This window comes from Salarias fasciatus, chromosome 5, assembly GCF_902148845.1.
Source record: "Salarias fasciatus chromosome 5, fSalaFa1.1, whole genome shotgun sequence".
Classification (NCBI taxonomy): domain Eukaryota; kingdom Metazoa; phylum Chordata; class Actinopteri; order Blenniiformes; family Blenniidae; genus Salarias; species Salarias fasciatus.
Window position 1 is genome coordinate 10,473,909 of NC_043749.1, and position 19,600 is coordinate 10,493,508.

General features: G+C 43.4%; 3 protein-coding genes and 3 non-coding genes across 7 annotated transcripts; 4 read left to right on the top strand and 2 right to left on the bottom strand.

Moving 5' to 3' along the window:
* Window positions 1-6,298: 6,298 nt before the first annotated feature.
* Window positions 6,299-11,140, bottom strand: LOC115389187 (zinc finger protein 263-like). Its single transcript, XM_030092646.1, has 2 exons — window positions 10,897-11,140; window positions 6,299-9,281 (listed from the first exon to the last, which is right to left on the bottom strand). Exons 1-2 carry the CDS (start codon window positions 11,075-11,077, stop codon window positions 8,362-8,364), a joined length of 1,101 nt encoding a protein of 366 aa, XP_029948506.1. The 5' UTR covers window positions 11,078-11,140; the 3' UTR covers window positions 6,299-8,361.
* A 1,022-nt stretch (window positions 11,141-12,162) lies between these two features.
* gnl3 (G protein nucleolar 3) lies at window positions 12,163-16,079 on the top strand. Its single transcript, XM_030092576.1, has 15 exons — window positions 12,163-12,254; window positions 12,433-12,491; window positions 12,631-12,771; window positions 12,906-13,025; window positions 13,108-13,176; window positions 13,258-13,393; window positions 13,485-13,588; window positions 13,905-14,055; window positions 14,184-14,271; window positions 14,426-14,603; window positions 14,697-14,839; window positions 15,041-15,177; window positions 15,271-15,416; window positions 15,618-15,690; window positions 15,776-16,079. Exons 1-15 carry the CDS (start codon window positions 12,242-12,244, stop codon window positions 15,874-15,876), a joined length of 1,659 nt encoding a protein of 552 aa, XP_029948436.1. The 5' UTR covers window positions 12,163-12,241; the 3' UTR covers window positions 15,877-16,079.
* On the top strand, window positions 13,685-13,819 carry LOC115389367 (small nucleolar RNA SNORA47). Its single transcript, XR_003931595.1, has one exon. It is a non-coding gene; the product is annotated as a small nucleolar RNA SNORA47 (small nucleolar RNA).
* Window positions 14,891-14,964, top strand: LOC115389364 (small nucleolar RNA SNORD19). Its single transcript, XR_003931592.1, has one exon. It is a non-coding gene; the product is annotated as a small nucleolar RNA SNORD19 (small nucleolar RNA).
* LOC115389365 (small nucleolar RNA SNORD19) lies at window positions 15,466-15,545 on the top strand. Its single transcript, XR_003931593.1, has one exon. It is a non-coding gene; the product is annotated as a small nucleolar RNA SNORD19 (small nucleolar RNA).
* A 125-nt stretch (window positions 16,080-16,204) lies between the features above and the next one.
* glt8d1 (glycosyltransferase 8 domain containing 1) lies at window positions 16,205-19,522 on the bottom strand. 2 transcript variants are annotated; one of them, XM_030092578.1, is made up of 10 exons: window positions 19,439-19,522; window positions 19,085-19,328; window positions 18,760-18,858; window positions 18,401-18,611; window positions 18,194-18,311; window positions 18,039-18,123; window positions 17,614-17,726; window positions 17,375-17,541; window positions 17,146-17,258; window positions 16,205-16,986 (listed from the first exon to the last, which is right to left on the bottom strand). In XM_030092578.1, the coding sequence occupies exons 2-10, from the start codon at window positions 19,098-19,100 to the stop codon at window positions 16,802-16,804; spliced, it is 1,107 nt and encodes a 368-aa protein (XP_029948438.1). In that variant the 5' UTR covers window positions 19,101-19,328; window positions 19,439-19,522; the 3' UTR covers window positions 16,205-16,801. The 2 variants fall into 2 exon arrangements, with proteins under 2 accessions (XP_029948438.1, XP_029948437.1); XM_030092577.1 differs by lacking the exon at window positions 19,439-19,522 and having other exon boundaries at window positions 19,085-19,422.
* Between the last annotated feature and the right edge of the window lie 78 nt (window positions 19,523-19,600).

Sequence of the window (19,600 nt, forward strand, 5' to 3'; positions counted from 1 at the left end):
GGAATTCGGTAAAGCATTCCTCGAGCATTTGTTTGACTCAAAGCTTGTCGTTCTGGCTCCGTCTAGAATGCTGGATCTTTTTTGTCTCTCGGCAGCCGGCTCGACAGAGGGCCTGCTAATACTTCTATCCCCTCGTGTGTTAGAAAAATGCTTATTTCTGTCACTTCTGTTTGATTATCCCTCCACCCCACCACCACCATCCCGAAACCCTGATTTATTTGGCCATGAACAACCAGGGAAAAGAGACGCTCTTGTTTGGAGAGATGCTCAAAAATATGATAGTGCATGTAATCCCACAGAGTCGCAGCTTCAGATGCTGCATGTGGACCTAAGCTGTCGTTAATATTGAGAGCTACAGTGAAATACGGCGGGCAGGAGACAGCCGGGCTGCATGAGGCAGGAAGAGAAAAACACACAAGAAATGATTTTGAGAGAATAAGAGGGAACGAATAATTGTAGCGTAAGAGTTCAGATTTGAAATGAGCATTCAGGACTTGTTCACCGTGTTTGTTTAGCATCTTTTACGTCACAGTAAACACGATCCATGGTGGAGCAAACTTTTTACTTCATCTTTAATTGTGCTTGTAATAAATCGTGTTAAAAACCATGTGAAAAATAAAGATTTCATTGCCCAACATTGGGAGAAACACAACATAATTCTTGACATGACAGCGTTTTGCAAATATTTAGACTTCATGATGTTGCAATCTTATATCTCATCCAAAAGGCTTGAAATGAATTTGAAGCTTTTGCTTGTGTAACTGCAGTTTTGAGTTTTGTGTTCTACATTAGGACCTGCCTTGTAAGATAAAAGCTCATCGGTCACCAGCACATCGTTTTCGTCAAACTGACCCAATGTTTAAAGTTCTCTGTCCCCTCTTTCACTGTAATGAAAACTACGGCTTCCATTTTACACTCTTACCAAAGATTTATTCCAAACTGTGTCAACCCTACACAATAATAATTCTCCTAAAGCCTCTCTGGACCCAGATGTTTTTCATCCTTCTTGCATGTTCCTCTCTTCCGCTGTGTATGAGGCTTAGACCATCTCAAGTGAAACTTTCTAGACCCCCGCCCCCTCATCGCCTCCTGAAGCTGGCTGTAGGAGTGAAAAACAAAAAGTCAGATGAGTGCTGTTGTGGCACTTGCAACTGAAGTCTGTAATCCTATTATGCACAAATTAATACCCCGCGACGCTTATTATGGATTTTCCGAGAGATTAAATATAGCCCACATGCCAAATCACATTAGTGTGAAACCAAACCTTTTAGAGACGCCTTAGAGACATCAGCTGCAACTTATAAAGCAAGTAAAAAAATAATGAAGGGGAGGCTGATTTCAGCAATTAGTCCCTAATCTTTAATCTGCAACCGTATTTTTTCTTTCTGATAAAGCTATCTAGAAAGTAAAAAATATTGAAGAAATACTTAAAAATCTACATATTACACTCCTGCTGTTACATATAATGTCTTATTAACTGATTATAACTGTGAAATAACTCACGATTCACTTATAGTTTTGTTATTCTAAAATCAGCTTGCTGAATGTTTGCTGTTGTGTGTGTAAATTGCTGTGAGGCTGCAGAGCTGCTGTCTCTCTCTGTCCTGCACTGTTAGCTTTTGGTTTAGCATTAACTGAAGGATTTTTTTGTGTTATTATTTCACTTGTTTACTGGGAGTATAGCAAAGAGTAGGTGCTTGATACACAATTTTAATGGTCATCATAGTCAATCATCTCCATAATCTATAGCCGCATCAAATTTGAAATAAATGAGAAACTTGAAAAACATCTGGTTAAATTCAGTCAGCTCAAATGAAAGCAAATGACTTTTCCTTTTCGAAACACAGGTCAAACACCCGGACTTACTTCAGATCGTAAAGTAAGACTCTGGATTTCTTTTAAGCGTCTGTTTTCTCTGCGATGTACTAACGAGGCAGCATTCATGCAGCTGCTGCTTTATTTTATTAACTTATTTATCTTTTTATGATTGATTGCCTCTTAGATCACATAAGCCCCCCCTGCCAAAGAGCCAAGCTCGCTTTGGTTTCAGCAGTTCTCCAGAGGGGATATTATTTCATGAAAGAAAAGAGGGATCATACTGCTACAGCTGTAATCCTGCAGTCTGCTCTCAGTGTCGAACCAATCAATGTCGTCGCACAGCAGTCACAGACACACTCAGAGATATGTGAGATTTTAGCAACTAATGTTTTTTTTTTTTTAATGCGAATCTATTATACTTGTGGGCGCATGTGGTGCAACGAGAACCGGAAAGCAAATATGAAAACATCAGCAGGGACACAATGTTTGTTTGTCACCACTGGATAAAACTGTGTACTTTCTCAACCAAAACAACTGATTATAAGACAAGATAAGATAAGATAAGATAAGATAAGATAAGATAAGATAAGATGAAATCATGTTCAGGATGCTTCATGCTGTCTGCTATCGTCCCTGAGCCTAGCTCTCTATAAAACGTGTCTTAGAGATTGATAACTTTAGGAGATCTGTGGGGAATAATGACACACACACGGCTAATTGAACAGCAGATCTTCTGGTCCTGCCCGGGGCGGACAGCAGGAAAACAGCACACAGAGTCTGTGCATTCAAAGTCTGTGGGTGTGGAGAAAATCTGTTACTCATAGCTGACTTACAAAAACAAAACGAGATGAGAATAGGGCCACAGCACCACACTCAAGGGGACACGCACAACATACTGCGCTCAGTATGTGTTGTTTAGTCTTGCAGCCTCAGGCGTGTCAGTGGCGGTCCAGCAGATCTGTGACTGGAATCACAGTTTGTGTATTATTGGACACACAAGCTGCTGTACTTCCCTGTGCCATATTGAGTAAAAAAAGAAAAAAAAAAAAAAAAAAAAAAAAAAAACCTAAATAAACTCATACAAATTCTTTACCTGCACTGATGTTAACCTGCGTCACCCTCAGTGATCCTTTGTTGAGCCTGTGTTTTGTTTTGTTTTTTCAGATCATAATCATCCCTTTTTATTAGATGATCGCTAAGCATGACACATTCACTGCAGGACGCTCCGGGTCCAAATGAGACTGAAACGGATGCAGCAGATTTACTGCTGAACATCAGGCTAAACAATTTAATGAGTCAGAAGTGAAACATTTACATGCAAGTTCAGGTGGATAAATGTGATAAGGACATTTTTCATATTTCAAGCTACATCTCTCTTCTCCAGCCCATCATTAAGGATTTTAGTCTCACAGTTTTAAAGCTGTTCTTGACTGAATTTGTGCTCTTCATAAAGTGAAGATTTTGACAACATCTCCAGGCAAAAGGACCTAATTAGGATGCGTAATAAATGAATGTGTCAGGAAGCTGAAATGTCCTTCAGAGGCGTGCGTACAAATACAAATAACACTTGTGAATATAGCAGAATGATTAGTCTCCTTTTTGGTTTGAAAATAACATTTTCAGTCGTGCCAAATATGACTGCTTTATAGCTGAATATCCACCTGAGCCACTGAATCCCAACCATGTGAATAAAAGTAAACATTTGCAGCCTCTCGGGTCGTGAGCGGCCGCCTTCCCAGAATACTTAGCATGGAGATCCATCATGTCTGAGCTTGTTCAGTCAATCATCAGCTATCAGCCACTGAAGCACTCTCAGCTCATTAAATATTGAAAAAAACAGCTATTTTGGGATTTAAGGAAGAGAATGATTGATCACAGTGTCATCATATTTATGAGAAGTTAGACTGCGTGGTCTTTGAGGGTTTTTTTTCAACAGAGATGACAAATGGAACTACTTTCTGGGTACACCGCATTTTAAAAACTGTTAATTGACGCCACCACGTCTCATTTATGGTGCGACGTAACAACCCAAATAGGAAATATGACAACTATGGGAAATCAACAAGTTCAAAAATAACATAGAGAGGCCCATAGAGAGGAGCTGCGGTTAATGATCCCACCTCGAGGAATGAAAGCTCCCAGTTTAAGATCGACAAGAAATCAATAACATGGATGATGGATGTTTTTACGTCAAGATAACACTGATATCTTTTTTCCCCAAAACTCATAGCTCTTGTTTCCCTCTCAGGTTCAGCTCTGGTTTTGATTTCAGTTTGTATTTGTGTCCCTGCTCCCCTCCTCTGGCCCTGTGTTCTCCTCTGTGCTCCCTGATTACACCTGATTGTTGTCAGCTGTGCCTTGTTGCCCCCCTCTCTCCCCTCTGTGTGTGTTTATGCACCGTCCTCAGCCTTGTTTTGGGAAGCCTTTTGTTTTGGATCAATAAAATGTTCCTGATTTATCCGCCTGCCTACTGGGCCCTCTTTTCGAAAACCACCAACACCGTCGGTCACAGCTACACTTTCTGCCAAACCGAGAATCCGAATGATTGCTGCTCACTGTGAAATCCACAGAATAACAGCAGACACTGTCACCAGTTTAAATAAAAAAAAGCAAAGCTGTTTAATTTCTTCTCTCGGCAGGGTCGGCGCCTTTATTCAAATTTTTTGAATTGCATGCACAAGTCAAAGTAAACTCCAAAAGAAGATGTAATATTTTCATTTAAATGAGAGATTAATGGATTAAAGCTGGCCACTAAAAGCATCTGTGACTCAGTGGCAGTTTGGTGTTTTAATTATATTTCCCTCCATCACAGTTTCACAGGCAACACATACCGGTCTGCCACAAGTTGACACAATGGTGATCAGGGTGATTGCTTGACAGAGGATGAATTTTGACACCCAGATCATCATCTGATTGCACAGCGGTTCGGTTGTGATTACACCCCTGATTTGGTAATGTAATCACACAATAGCAAGAGTGTGCCACTTATTATTGCATGACTTCCCCCACGACCGCTGCAACTAATGCAAACTTCAGCCCGACGCCACCATCTGATAGGAGCAAATGAAATGCAGCGTATCAGCCCATCTCTCTGTGTCTCCTGGCTTCATATCACCGGGGTCCCGGGCCCTTCCTGCTGTGTGCACGGACCGTTTCCTCCCGGCGCGCTGATGAGATGTGGCATCTCCCTGCAGATCACAGTGTGGAGTGGAAATTCAATCTGCTACCGAAGGACTCCTTGATAGTGAAATTATACTTTCAATAGTCATGTCCCCCTGGAAGCAATGTCTGTTTTGTGAATGCGGGAGCTTCGAGCGCCACTGTGACTTTGATAAATACGACTAGAATGAGTGCCATGTGTCATACATCGCTGGAAATGCACGGTACAAGTTCCATTTCTTCATCAATATTCAGATGCATGTTGCTTTTTCACTTTAGCGCCACTAAAAATACTGACGGCAGTCTTGTTTAAAATGCTGCGCACGCTTTGACAACAGGAACGTTTTTCACTTGGTCTTGTCACCGTCCATCCATTGTCAGTCCTTGAGTGATAAATAATCTATGAAGCACCTTGAAATTTTGAAGTTACAGCTCTGGCATGTGTCACAATTTCCCATTCAGGATGATCCAACCTCACAGATCCTCTGCATGTGAGTTCAGAGAGAGCTGCGAAAAGGGAAGTGCCCCACCAGGTGTTGTGAATCTGTTACTACAAAGAGAAACACCGTCTGAATCTGCTATTAATGCATTAGCATAACAACATATAAAAAAAAAGAAGTCATGCATGGTTTCCAAACAAGTTCACACAGTGTTTACGGACTATTTTGCTCTTTGGATATGAGCAAAGGTTCATGTCTTGATATTGTGTGAGTAATATAAAGCTGCAGGGTTCAGAGCCCTGAACAAGTCACCTCAGACAGCATGAGTCATTCCTTCCAATTTTTTGGTTTTTTTTTTAATTTATAAAACACACATCCACCCACACACACAGGGGAAACATGCAAACACAGAAATGTCCCAAAACCCGACTTCATCCAGGGATAAAGGGTATGAGCGTTTAACAGCTCAGTAAATAAAATCTAAGTCTATAAATGAAAGGATTTAGTTGTTTCTTGTGATTATATTTCATATTTTCTAACCTTCATGATGTGTAATTTTGTTTATTTTCTCACTTTTGGATTACATTTTTTGTTCTTACTATTTCTAATAACAGTTCCTTTTCATTTGTTAGTTTTCAAATGTTTTTAATGAATTTTCTTGCATTTCTAGCTCTTATTTTCTTCCTCGTTTCATTATCAGCGAAGCAGTCTAAAATTGCATTCCTGCTTGACAAGTCATTAAGATTTCACCGCTTAAATGGTTTTTAAGAAGAGACAATGTTCTAATCTGTACTATGATCATCCACCCACTTAGTGCTCCTTACTGAAGTGTTACCCTTTATTGATATTTGTATGCAAAACAAGACAATTACAAAGGACGTTCAATTTACTACTTTATTAAAAAATAACATTTAATACGATGATACAACACTGTACAGTGGAGTGTGTGCGGGGGAGCTGAGGCGTCCCAGAGAAGAGTGAGTGAGGGGCTGCTGGTCGGCTGTGAGCGACGCTCGGTCTCATGCTGCATTCACCACACGCAGGAGGAGCAGGAACAGGAACAGGAGGGAGGCGGGACTCGGCTTCAGACAGCCGAAGCTCTGAAGGTACAACAAACTGTCAGGAACGCAGTTTCCTTCACTGCTGTGCAGGGATTCCATCACAATTGATCATTTTTTTTCATTAAAATGGACAGATAATATGGAAGGCCTCCAAACCCTGAGTTGCTATCAGTCGTCGTTCTGGCCCACCCCTCGTGTGATGAATGCAGCATTAATCCTGAGAGGAAGAGTAAGGACTTCATCTTATAAGGGAAATATTGATCATCTCTTATAAAACTCAACTGAGGCCGCTGCTAAAACACCCCACATGTAAAGGATTAGTGTGGCAGTGAGACGAGTCTCTACAAGATAATACTGCAGGGGCGGTTTCTGCATCGTCCTCCACGATGCCGTAGTGCATGTCACACCAGAAGATTCCTCCAGGTTAAAGTCAGGACTAGTGGTACTTGTCAGAATATCACATTATTTCAGAAATTCATGTGGCAGTCTCACGGCCAATTTGCCCATTTTCTGTCCGAGCGGACGACACGAAGCGCAGACGGTGTAAGACGGCAGTGCTTTAGCTCTGCAGACCATGCAGCACACAGAGGAGAAACTAATGTGGGACAGGAAGAAGGTCAAACAGAAGGAGCAGATCCACTCTTGCATATCTGTTAACGTTGACTTTATAAGCTTCTTTTTGCAACTTTAACATCTTTACTTATATTTTATCAGACATGTTGAACCCACAGGTCAGAAATGTCACTGTAACCACATCTGATCCCGACAGCCAACAATCTGCAAATAGTGTAACACATAAAAGTTCATGTAACTAACTTAAGAGCCGGACATTTATATATTTTTGCAAAGTTGGAAGCCATATTTCGTGACAAGTCTGTGGCTCCGACAATGATAAGGCCACCTGTCCCTGTGCTACAACAAGAAAAACAAAAAAGAAAGACACTAATTCATCCAAGGGGCGTAACATGATGGTTCACACTGCAGCAGCGTTTTGAGTGACGGGTAATAGATTGGATCTATTCCTCTTCTTTCCCTCTTCGTCCTCTTGAGGTCGTGGCGGCAGTACGGAGAGCAGATGAGCCCGTTTCCTCCCTCAAAGTCCTCTGAGCTCTGTTCTTCCAAAAGTGAGGGTGGAGATGTAGACAGACGGATAAACGGAGTTTGGTAATACAAAAATAATCTATACCATTCACACCTGGCCGGTCTGAGCTGACTTGATTAAATTCTGATTTCAGTTGAAACTTCAGATTCAAAAATTCGGCTTTTGGGTTTTTTGGTTTTTCAAATTAACATCCGACATGATTTTTTTTTCCTTCTGTCACACTGCTCCACCTTTATCTGCATATTTTCCAGCTGCTGCATCAGTACTGGAAATCATATGTGCCAAACTCCTTCATTGTACCATATAAATACAAAAAAAAAAAAAACAACACAGATGTCCCAAATGTTGAGTTTTCAAACTCGACTTACAGAAATGAAATTACAGGCCGATGACGATGGTGCCGAACAGTCTCATATTTCTCGACGCATCTCAGTCTCAAGGCATGAGTGGAAGACTTCACCATGCTCGTTATACTAAGGAAAGGCTAGATAACTAAGATAGGCTAGCTAATAACTCAAATTGTCGCTTAAAGATTTATTACTCTGTGACAAGTATAAAATTAAGAAAATGACATATTAAACTGGCTAATACAAATTCTAGTGAGGGACTGAGAAGCATTAGTTGGATGTTTTTGTAAAATTTTTTTCCCCCTAAAAAGGTGTCTAAGAGTTGCAGGATCTCTACTTCTTGGAAGGTCAGAGTAAAAGCCTTTTGCGTCCGTTGGCAGCAACTTTAGCTTTCGATAGAAAAGTTTCCGAGCTGTTTTGACGACGCGCCGGCATCATTGCCCTGAGAAATACGTTCCCTCGCGGCTGTGGGTCTGAAGGTGCCTCTTGATTTTGTCGGAGCGGCTGAAGCACTTGCCGCACACGGGACAGCTGTAGGGCTTCTCCCCCGTGTGGATCCTCATGTGCACCTTCAGGTGAGCCATCTGCGTGAAGCCCTTCCCGCAGATCTGGCAGCGGAAGGGCTTTTCCCCCGTGTGGCTGCGCTGGTGCTCCTGGAGTCTGCCGGAGGAGCTGCAGCACTTCCCGCACACGCCGCAGCGGTAAGGCTTTTCCCGGGTGTGCACCTGTACGTGCACGTGCAGGTGCCCGACGTGACTGAAGGCTTCGCCGCAGACCTTGCAGCAGAACGACGACATGTGGCCTTGTAGGGGGGATTTCTGATGGGGGCAGTCCACGGCGTTGGCGCCTTGGTTCCGCATGTGAGAGCCCTGCACCCTGTTCGCCCCGGTCCCCGCTCCTTTGGCGCCGACCATCTGCCCCCCGTTCTCCACCCCGATAATGTCAATGTTGTTCTCGTTGGAGCAGTTTGGGTTGACGGGCGCGAGGGGCTGGGCGCCGCTGTTGGACGGCGTGGAGCCTCTGTGGCCTCCTCCGCTCTCCGCCTTCACGTGTCTGGATGGGACTCGAGTTCCGGGGTCTCTGTCCCTGTTCTCCACCCCCTGACTCTGGGGGATGTTGGACGTGTGCGGGCCATCCTGGGGGTATTCATTCTGAACGCGAGAAGGCGTAAACATGTTCTCCGGTGTGCTGCAAGAGCCATGACCACGGAGCTGCCCGTCTCCCTGGTTGGCCCGCAGGTCCCTCTTGTCCTTTATCTGAATGGGAATCCGCTCCTCGTGGCCCATGCTGGGACTCCACTCGCGCCGTGGATGCTCGCCGTCCTCCTCTTCCAGGAGCGCCATGGATGGACGATCTGAGGAGGCAATGAGAGAGGGAGGTTTCAGCAAAAAAACTGAAAACATGGCTTTACAGGTCAGAGTGTCACAGGTCCATTCAACACATCCTGTTACTCCCAACGTTTGAAGATTCAGTTCGTTCTATATTTAAGTAACTTTAATGAAGTTCTTAAAATGATGTGTTGACACTAAGTCAATACAAGCCCCTTCTATCCAGATATTTTTACACTGTATTACATCTCTCTGTGTGAACACTGCAGAGGCAGAACAGCTTCTCCCAGGTACAGACAGAAGCTGTCTGAAGAGGTGGGCTGGCGCCGCAGGAGATCACATCGTAATGAGCAACTCACTGGACCTCACACACTCTAAGCCACTCGTAGAATCACACATTAGGGAGCCCGGTATTGATTTCCTGAGAACCACTAAAATGAAGTGGTTAACTTTGAAAAAGTGATTTAAAAGTGCACTATTTTCAGAAAATAGCCCCAGAGAGGACACATAATCAATAGCAGGTTAACTCTGGTTTAACTCTACCATGTAGAATTGCAATGTTTGTTGGTTGTTACGCCAACAGAAGCATGCTTCAGTGACACAACAACAGTGTGCATTGTGTTGAATAAGAGCCAGTAGACAGTGTAGTGACATTCCCCAAGTAGTTTTATAGTTTGTGAAAGAATCTGAAGATCAAAGCAGTATGACTTGTATTTTTGGAACACAACTGGCTGTAATAACTGCCAATTTATTCTGTTTCTGCAGCTTCATTATGACACCCAATAAATTCAGGTGTGTTAGAGCAGGAAGACACTGAAAACATACACCACTATACAACCCTCACTTAACAGGAGTGTTCACTTCACAAGCTCAAAGCTGCTGGGTACCAGAACAGTGTCACAAAGTATTCATGATAGTAGTTGTGGAAAACTTAATATGCAAGTTAACATCTATAATATTAGGGTTCGTGATTATGAGGGTAGAACTTGCAATAAACTGAATATTCTGCAGAATGTCTTGGTATTATCCGGAGAGGTTGCCAAACTAAGTTCCACAAATGTTCAGGAAACCTGTGGAAAGTGGAGGCTATGTGAAGCACTACTACGGTTTACCTTTCAGTGTTTTATAAAATCACGTTGTTGTTTATATGTGAGGGGAGCTGCAGATCTAGAATTTTAAATTGACAATGCACTGATGCTAATGTTGTTGGCTAAGACTGACATGTTAGCCGACAGCATTAGCATCTTTAGCTTCGACACAGTCTGACAGAGGCGTCTCAAACCAGAATAAAGAGAGAGTACTGACACAGCACTTATGTGTTTATTTTATTATGTGCCTGACATTTAAAGTACCCCTCGAATGAGTGAAATAAAACCATTAACATGCACCAATAAGTAAAATGCTGTCCCCAAGTGATGCTAGCATGCTAACTTAGCTGGCTAACGAACAAAGGTTGCTAACGTGCCCAGCCGCGTAACAACAACCAGGCTGGAAGCGACCAAACTTAACTTGCTTTAAAGTGATAGATTAGAATTCCGAGGCTGCTACGTTTGTCCTGCATGTCGTCGAGTGGAGCCCAGCTAACCCAGCGTGCCCGCAGCTTCTCTGCGAGCTGCACCGTTAGCCGTGCGCGGAGCTAACCTGGCCATATCTCGATGCCTGCGTCCCGCAGCCTGCGTCTCAGATGGTCGTTCTCCCGCTCCCGGATAGCGATCTCCTCCTGGTACTCCAAGATCGTGTCCTCCACAGACTTGTAAATCTCCTGCGCAGCAAGCATGAGGCGCTCAGTCAGGAAGACGTTGAGGAACTGCAGTTTGGTCATTTTCGTGGATTGCACGGACCTCCTGCTATCATCCGAAATAGACCAAAAAAATGATGCTGGGTCGATCACGTGACCCAGCCCCCTCTTCTTCTTCTTCTTCTTCTTCTTCTTCTTCTTCTTCTTCTTCTTCTTCTTCTTCTTCTTCTTCTTCTTCTTCTTCTTCCAGTTCAATTATGATAACAGTTTTATTTAAAAATTACTTGATATATTCGTATTTTAGGTTTATGATCCTTGTTTGCTGTTTTTTTGGTGCCCCCCCCCCTCCCCCCCACCTGTCATTTGTAAAGTCATGTAAAGATAAATATACAGCTGCATGATATTAGTCAAACATGTAATATCATTACTTGAGTGTTGCCCATTGGTATTGCTACTTTAGGTCTAAGACCCTCAGCATTTACTCTTCCATTCTATTCCTTGGCTGTGGTGGGCAGTGACCCACAGTAGTGACCATCCATTGTGGGTTTGTTTGCACCCCCCCCCCCCCCGCCCCCCCCCCCCCCCCCCCCCCCCCCCGCCGCGCGACGCCAACCCCACCCCCGTGTGTGTTTAGTTATTAGTTACTTTAGTTACTTTGGGTTCCTCCCACATTAAAAAAATATGTATGTGAGATTAATGGCCTCCATTGCCCCTTGGTGTGAATGTCAAAATCAGAATCAAAAACAGATTTATTGCCAGGTATATAGTAAACTGTGCAAAGAATTTATTTTGATGTTGGTGCAAATAGAAATAATTCCCTCTAAATAGAGGGAATTATGAGGGAAAGAAATAACACAACAGCAATAACACAATAAATATGATAGATAAGATTTAGAGAACTGACATGATTTACAAAAATTAAAAATTACAAAGGTAAAAGAATATTTACAGTAATGGTTAGGGTTTGGGTCTCGTTTGAGTAATGTTTAGAATGTGCGTGTGTGGTTATGTTTTTCCCTGTGTTTGATCTTGTGGTGGACAGACCAGACGACCTGGATGTACCTGTCCTCGCCGACTGTTGGGACGTAGTAAATGGGGTGTATTCATTGACACGTGCACATGCGCCTCCCGGTCAGTAGGGGGCGCAGCGTGACTTTTACAGTGACGGAGGAGGAAGTGACGTCACAACAGTGTCGAGGGGCGCTCCACGTGTGACCCGAGTTTCAGTCGCGTTGAGATTCATCTACCATGAAGCGGCCGAGTGAGTATCAGCGAATAATAACTTTACTATAACATCACATGTATATTGTAATCGACTCTGTTATTCCAGGCGTAACTTACTTTTATAACCCGCGGCTGCAGCCTGCGATAGCAGCTTCATGTGGCCAGTCTACGTTCCACGAGCTAACCTGTCTACTTCTTATATTTTTGTTATTCAGAGTTGAGGAAAGCTAGTAAGCGGCTCTCATGTTCCAAACGGTACAAGATCCAGAAAAAGGTAAGCGTGTTTAACTTTGACTAAAACAGCTCAGTATTGGTCCTCGTGCGGCCTGTCGAGGTGTGAAGGGCCTTCGGCTGCTTTGACACGTGCTAGCTCCAGATGAAGATGACTTACTGGCGCGTGTTTTGTGTTTCAGGTCCGGGAGCACAACAGAAAGCTCAAGAGAGATGCGAAGAAGAAAGGAGTGCACAAACGAACGAAGAAGGACCTCGGAGTGCCCAGCAGCGCTCCTTTCAAAGAGGAGGTCCTGAGGGAGGCAGAGCAGAGGAGACTCCAGGTCAGCTGGCCTTAACCTGCTTCAAGTGGGGAATAAACACTAATCCGCAGTGTTATACCTTCACTCAGACCTCCACCTCAAGCTGGTTTCATTGACATTTTCAGTAAATTAAAGCCTTTATTTACATCCTGCAGATTGAAGAAGAGCAGGCGAAAAAAAAACAAGCTAAAAAAGAAGAGCGAGCACAGAAGAGGAAGAAGGAGAAGGAGGCACCAAGCAAAGAAACACAACCTCAAGCCAAGAAGGCTCGCAAGGTAGCACATCAGCGCTGCAGTCCTCTGTGTCTGTGAGGAGAAGTCTGACTGAAATAAACATCTATTTGTTTTGTTTGTGCAGGAAAAGGGTGAAAAGAAAAGAGATCCAAACAGGAACTCAAAGCACTTCCTCTGTGCTGAATTAAACAAGGTAAACCATCCAGTCTGGTCATGGTCTGAACTGCAGGACAGACACTGCAGTTGCTGTCACTCATTTGATCTCCTCTTTCAGGTGATCAATGCATCTGATGTTGTGATGGAGGTCCTCGATGCCCGCGATCCGCTGGGCAGCAGGTGTCCACAGCTGGAAGAGGCTGTGCTGCAGAGCGGAGGCAATAAGAAATTAGTTTTGGTTTTAAACAAAATAGGTGAGACACTGACTTTTAGTGAGATGCGTGTGGTGGTTATTCCGGTTTTTGATACTCGGTTCCATTGTATTGACTCGTTTCTCTGTTGCAGATCTCGTCCCAAAGGACATCGTGGAGAAGTGGATACGTTGTTTACAGAAAGAGTTTCCTGTCGTGGCATTTAAAGCATCAACTCAGGTTCAAGACAAAACAGTGGTAGGAGGTGCTTTTTAACCTTAAATGAAAGGACATAGTGAGAGGTCTTTATCACAGAACTCTACCACAGGACTGTGGTTTTGTGTTACTGCGTTGTGGAGGATTGAGAAGGTTCAACAGCTTGTGTTGTGCTGTTACAACTGGTTATAACCTCCTAAAGTAAGCGACAGCTCACATAATCAAGCCTCTCTGTTCCATACAGAGCAGCTACGTGTGTTTGTTGGTCATCTTTTAAGAGTCCCGGCTGTCATACGCTCTGTCAGCTGTCTTGGTTTGTGTTACAATATGTTCATATTTTTCTTTTTCTGTTCACCAGACAGCCAGAAAGAAGAGAATCGTGGCCTCCAACGATGTGGTGAACATTTCCAGAGCAGCGACCTGCTATGGAAACTCTTTTCTCATGGAGCTACTCACAAGCTACGCTGCTAGCTTAGAGGAGGGCGTTTCACTCAGAGTCGGTGTCGTAGGTACGCAGAAGCAGCTCTTACAATCAGCGTTTGGTTGTAAAGCTCAGGTGATAGAGTAAACAAAAATATTTGAAATAGATTTTCAAAGGATGTAATTTCGATAACCTTAAACCTCTTTTTATCCTCAGGCTTTCCAAATGTAGGCAAGAGCAGCCTCATCAACAGCTTGAAGGGAGTCCTGGCGTGCAATGTTGGTGTCTTAAGAGGCGTCACAAAGTAAGTAACGGTTAAACTTATGAAATTTGATCACTGTCTGCTTGAACCATTTTTGATTTTAATACAAATAACTGGAAAAAAAAAGAATTAAACGTTGTGCCAAAGTTTGCCTGCATGTGTATCAATATTGACCTTTAAAAACTTTTTACTCAAGATCCATGCAGGAGGTGTACATATCGAAAAATGTGAAGCTAATAGACAGCCCAGGAGTTCTGGTGTCGCCGTCCAACCCGCCAGAGAGCGTGGCTCTGAGGAGGATGCAGGAGGACGACGACAGTGACAGCTTGCAGGAGGCCGTCAGGACTCTGCTCAAGCAGTGCGACAAGACTCAGGTAGGCAGAGTTATGTCATGAATGAAGTCGTCGTCCAACCGATCTGGGAAATCACATAAATTAAACAGCGATTTGTTGACTGCATTATTTCAGGTCATGCTTCAGTACAACGTCGCAAACTTCAGAAATGCCCTGGAGTTCTTGACCATGTTTGCCAAGAAGCGTGGCTACCTGCAGAAAGGTGGAGTTCCCAACACCGAGCAGGCGGCTACCACCTTCCTCTCTGACTGGACGGGGTGAGTGTTGTTTCCCCGTCGAAGGGTCGGGCATCTGCAGGGCCTCGCTTATGGACATGAGGACAAAATGCAAATCTGGAGTTCACTGTGAAGACTTCTAATCCAACTCTGATCCAAACAGCGCTGTGCAGCCGCTGGACGCACAACACAGCTCCATTCGTCAGATTTTTTTTAATGGCAAAAATGTCTGTGTCCCCTCAGAGCCAAACTAAGCTACCACTGTAAAGTACCAGAGAGTCACAGCCTCCCGTCGTACCTGTCAGACACGGTGGTCGCAGACATGCAGAAAGGATGGGATCTAGAGAAACTGAAGACAGGAAATAAGGCAACACTGAAAGGTACCTTGCATTGTACACTGGCACTGCAGTTTGATCAACATTCTGTCTCCTTGCAGTATGTAACCACTTCTGTGTTGTTGCTTTTTCTTTCAGGAGTGAAATTCCCACACCCAGCCAGCAGTATAAGCTTCAGCTGTAAGGGCCTGACTGCAGGCCTGCTGAATGTGGCCGACGTCGCTGAAGCAGGGCCTGCAGCCGCAGCCACAGATGAGGCTGAGCAGAATGATGAGAACCACGAGGTAAAACTGCCATTCTGCATTTTTCTAGAATGACATCAGTCTGCTTTCTTGGAAATGAGGAAAATAAAGCTACGCAAGTCTCGATTTTTTTGTGAAGACTTCAGATCCAACTCTGATCCTGCTGGCGGCAGCATTTTCTCAATATCACACTGTTTCTTTGATAACTTCAATTTTAAAGATGTTAAACATCTCTTCTTGCAGCCTGAACCAACAAATGAGGACTTACAGGAAGCAGAGGAGGAGGAAGAGAAACCACAGAAGATGTCATTTAAAGGTAAACTGTCTTGAAGACCTTTTTCTTTTATTGCCTGAATTTCAGCCATTGGAGCTCTTCTTTACATCTCATGTCTTTCTTGCAGAAAAAACCAGTCAAGTGAGGTTCCAGTCTGCCCCCGTTGACATCAGTCTCCCGACCGAACAAACGGACGACGCCTACGACTTCAACACAGACTTTAAATGAGCTCTGCTTCACACAAAGACTGAGATGTGAAACGTGACCCTGCTATTGTCCCGCCACTTCACCACCTGTGCTGTTTTCTCTCTGTAGTGTTGATTCTGGGTCTGATCACTGCCAGTTTCACACAATCCATTGTAAATACCCCCTGCTGTTGAGGGATTGCCTTTTTTGTAAATGCAAAGAATACTGTAAATAGACAACCTGCTATAAACCCTATAAACACTATGCAGCGTTCGGAATATTTCATTGCATCACATTCAGAAGAGGAGACCACAAAACTAATAAACACGTCACTTTTATTTCATGTACAAAAACAATATTTACACCAGCAAGGTGACCGTTATGTATAAAACAAATCCTGAAGCAGGCCAACACTTGGCTGGTAATTCCTCCAGACACTTGCTTAGTGGTCTGAATATGGTCATTCAAAGGAAATGTACTGCTATCAACATAAGTAGCATAATTAGTTATGGAGGAAAAAGATTGGTTATGAAGGAAAAAAAAATGTTCAGTGACTTATTTCACTGGGACTGGTTTAGAGAGTACCGTCGAGCTGCTGTAGTGTGATGAAAGCATCTGCAGCTTCTTAACTCTGAGAAGAGTGTTGGATGCAGCAGATACAGAGTAACATCTTTTGAGAACATCCCATCTGATCCCAGCACTGTTGAGGCAGCATTTGCACATGTCAGCACAGTTATACACAATTTTAAAAAGAATTGAATAAATTCATGTGAAATAAAGTTATTTGCTCTTGGAAGGAAAACTCAAAGCAAGGAGAGTGGTGTAATACTCTAGTCATAAAAAAAAAACAGGAAATGTGCTGTATGAAGCTCCACATGGTGGAACTGAAAAAGGTAGAAGGCTTTGCTTAGATCCTGAGATATATCGAGGTTTGTTTTTGCTCCCAAAAGTCCAGTATAGTCTCCGTCTATCTGTCCCCGGAGTGTCTGCGCACAGGATGAAACTTTCCCGTGGGGTCGTCGATGAACCACTTGTCCCACACGTCGGAGAAAGAAGACACTCTTCCCCACGGCTTGTAGTGTCCGTTCCAGTGAAGGAGCTTTGCTGCTTTTACAAACTGGGCCGAGTAGCGATTTCCAGCACCGGTACTACCTGAAAGGGTTTATAAATATTGTTTTAGTTGTTTAACTAAATAGCATTTTCATTTGAGTGATTACATCAACTGAACCTTCTCATAAAGATAAATTCAGGGAAGTTCCATAACAGCTTAAAAGTTCTCCACTTCTTTATCAGGAGTGAATCAAAACTTACCGAGGTGCCTCACATGCCACATCGGGTCCACAATGGAGTGACGTTTGTAAAAGACAATGAGGAGCGGAGGAGTAATGATGCTCTCTGCAAGTGTTTTACTGTACAAATCCTCCCTGAAAAAAAAAAATAAAAAAAAACACCAAAGTGAATTCATATTTTATACTCAGATGAAACCAATCTTTTCTGTTTCTTCCTCTTGAGCTATCGAGAAGTGAGGGGATTATCTCACTTGGTGTTGAGCTCCATCCAGTGCTCCAGCTGCTGCGTGATGTTTTGGTTCTTCCATTCAGTCAGGTTAACGACGATGACCCCGGGGTTGAAGGAGCAGGTGTTGGCTCTCATCCCCAGCGTCTTGATCGCCTCCTTCTTGAAGTCCAGGAAACCTAAATAGTTATTCTATTGAAAAACAGACATTCAATCAAGCATAACTTTTTTTGTTTTCCTGCTTCTCTACAAAATACAACCTACCTGAGTACCCGCCCCACGAATGATCCCCTTTGAAGATGCTGAGTCGCAGTCATCCGAGAAGGCAGCTGCATGACCTGGTCTGAGGCTGGTTTCGAAAAGCTCCTGAATGTCTCCTAAGATACACCAGAACAAACAAAATGCAGCATTTTGAGTGACGTAACGAACTCCAGAATGTGAAAAGCTCTCATTAACTAATTTCAAAGCAAATTAAATTAGAACAACTGGACTTGGGAAGACATTTTGGCCCCTCATCACACTGTTTTCTCAAGTAAACTGGCCAGCTGGTCAAGAGAACTAACGAAAACAGTTGGACAAGGGCCGAAACATCCTACGCGACATCTGATTCAGTTTGCTTTGAATTGCCGTCGCCTTCTATCAGAACGTGGGAAAATAACCATAGACTCATGAAGTAATGATTTTCATACCTTGCACAATAACATCATCATCCAAATAGATGGCTTTCTCTGCCTCGGGTATGTAGGCTGGCAGGTAATACCTGGCAAAAGTCAACTGAAAAACAAAAAATTAAGAATTTTGCAAGACGTGAATGCAAATATGTAGTCCGAGAGGATTTTCTTACTGGTTTTGTAGCTTCCAGTATCTGAGGATCTTGAGAAATCTTCCCACTGAGGAGGTCAGGATTGAAAACAGCTATCCTGTATTTAACGTGCTTTAACCGTATGTCACTTAGCCACTCCCTGTTGGCAAGATAAGAATGAAAATGGGTTGGTGACATCTGCAGATGTGTTAGTGTCTGTCGAAAGAGAGATTTGCTGTACAATCTCACTTCAAGTGACTGACGGTGTCATTCAAGGTGACAACGGTGAAGACAACGTTGGCTTTGCTGTTCTGGTAAACACTGTTCATGGCAGCAACCACAGCACCGAGTCTGTCCTCGACGGCAGTGATGACAACTGGGATGGCATCTCCTCTTCTCACCAACTGCAATTTGAGGTCCGGGGACAGCTCGGACTCGAAGGGAAGAATCATCCCCACATCTGAACGAAAAGAAACACACCTGAAATTCCACAAATTTCCATTTGATGCACTTAATCTTTGAGAATGGATAGATTTTAGATACACAGCATGAGAACAAGTGTACCCCACTTTGTAGTACAAACCAAAGCACAGAGAAAAAAAGCACACCTGAGTTTTCTTTGTGTAAAAAATCGCTGAGGTTGAGGAGATTTCGTTGAACTACGATCAGAAAGGCCACAGCCAGGAGCACAAGGATGATCACGTTTACTGAAAGGCAGTAAGGATGTGGCATTAATGGGAGCTTGGGCGGATCAGTGTGTGAACAATGAAAGTCACATTTGTAAAGAAGCACATCTGGACATTTTTGGACAGTCGGTGCATTTCAGTTTTAGCCAGCGGGTCTTTTATAATGTGCACTTCTGTATTCAGTCATATTGTATCAGACACTCTGCAAATGCAAATAACACAAACTGCCCCATTCACGTTGACCTACCTCTCCGTAGTGTCATGACAATGGTCTCATTCGTGCCTCCACCTTCTCCAAATAAAATCTAAGAAATAAAATGTCAAAAACGTCTAGTGTGGAGCATGCAATGAATGAGGGCAGGCTAGCTGAGGACAGCGGAGATGAACCCGATCGGCTGAGTGGTGACCCCGGCTAAACGCAAGAGACCTGCTGTCTGCAAAATAGCCGATTTTCACCTGCACGTCGAAGGGCTGACGTTGAAAACACTAGTCTGGATAGTTAAAAGGAAAGAAGAAGAGAGGAAAGTAAATCACGTTTGAAGCCAAACTGCCAACTCAACATCAACAAGTTTATCCCATCCTTTATCAAAAATGCACTCACAAATAGACATCCACGGCGCGCCTGATTGTACATTGTCATATAGGAGTATTTCCAGTCATGAAACTGCAAGAATATGTACATAAAGTACCAAAATACTACAATAACTTGCAATAACGGATAGACATGTAGGGATAAAATATCCAACCCAGAATAAAACTGATT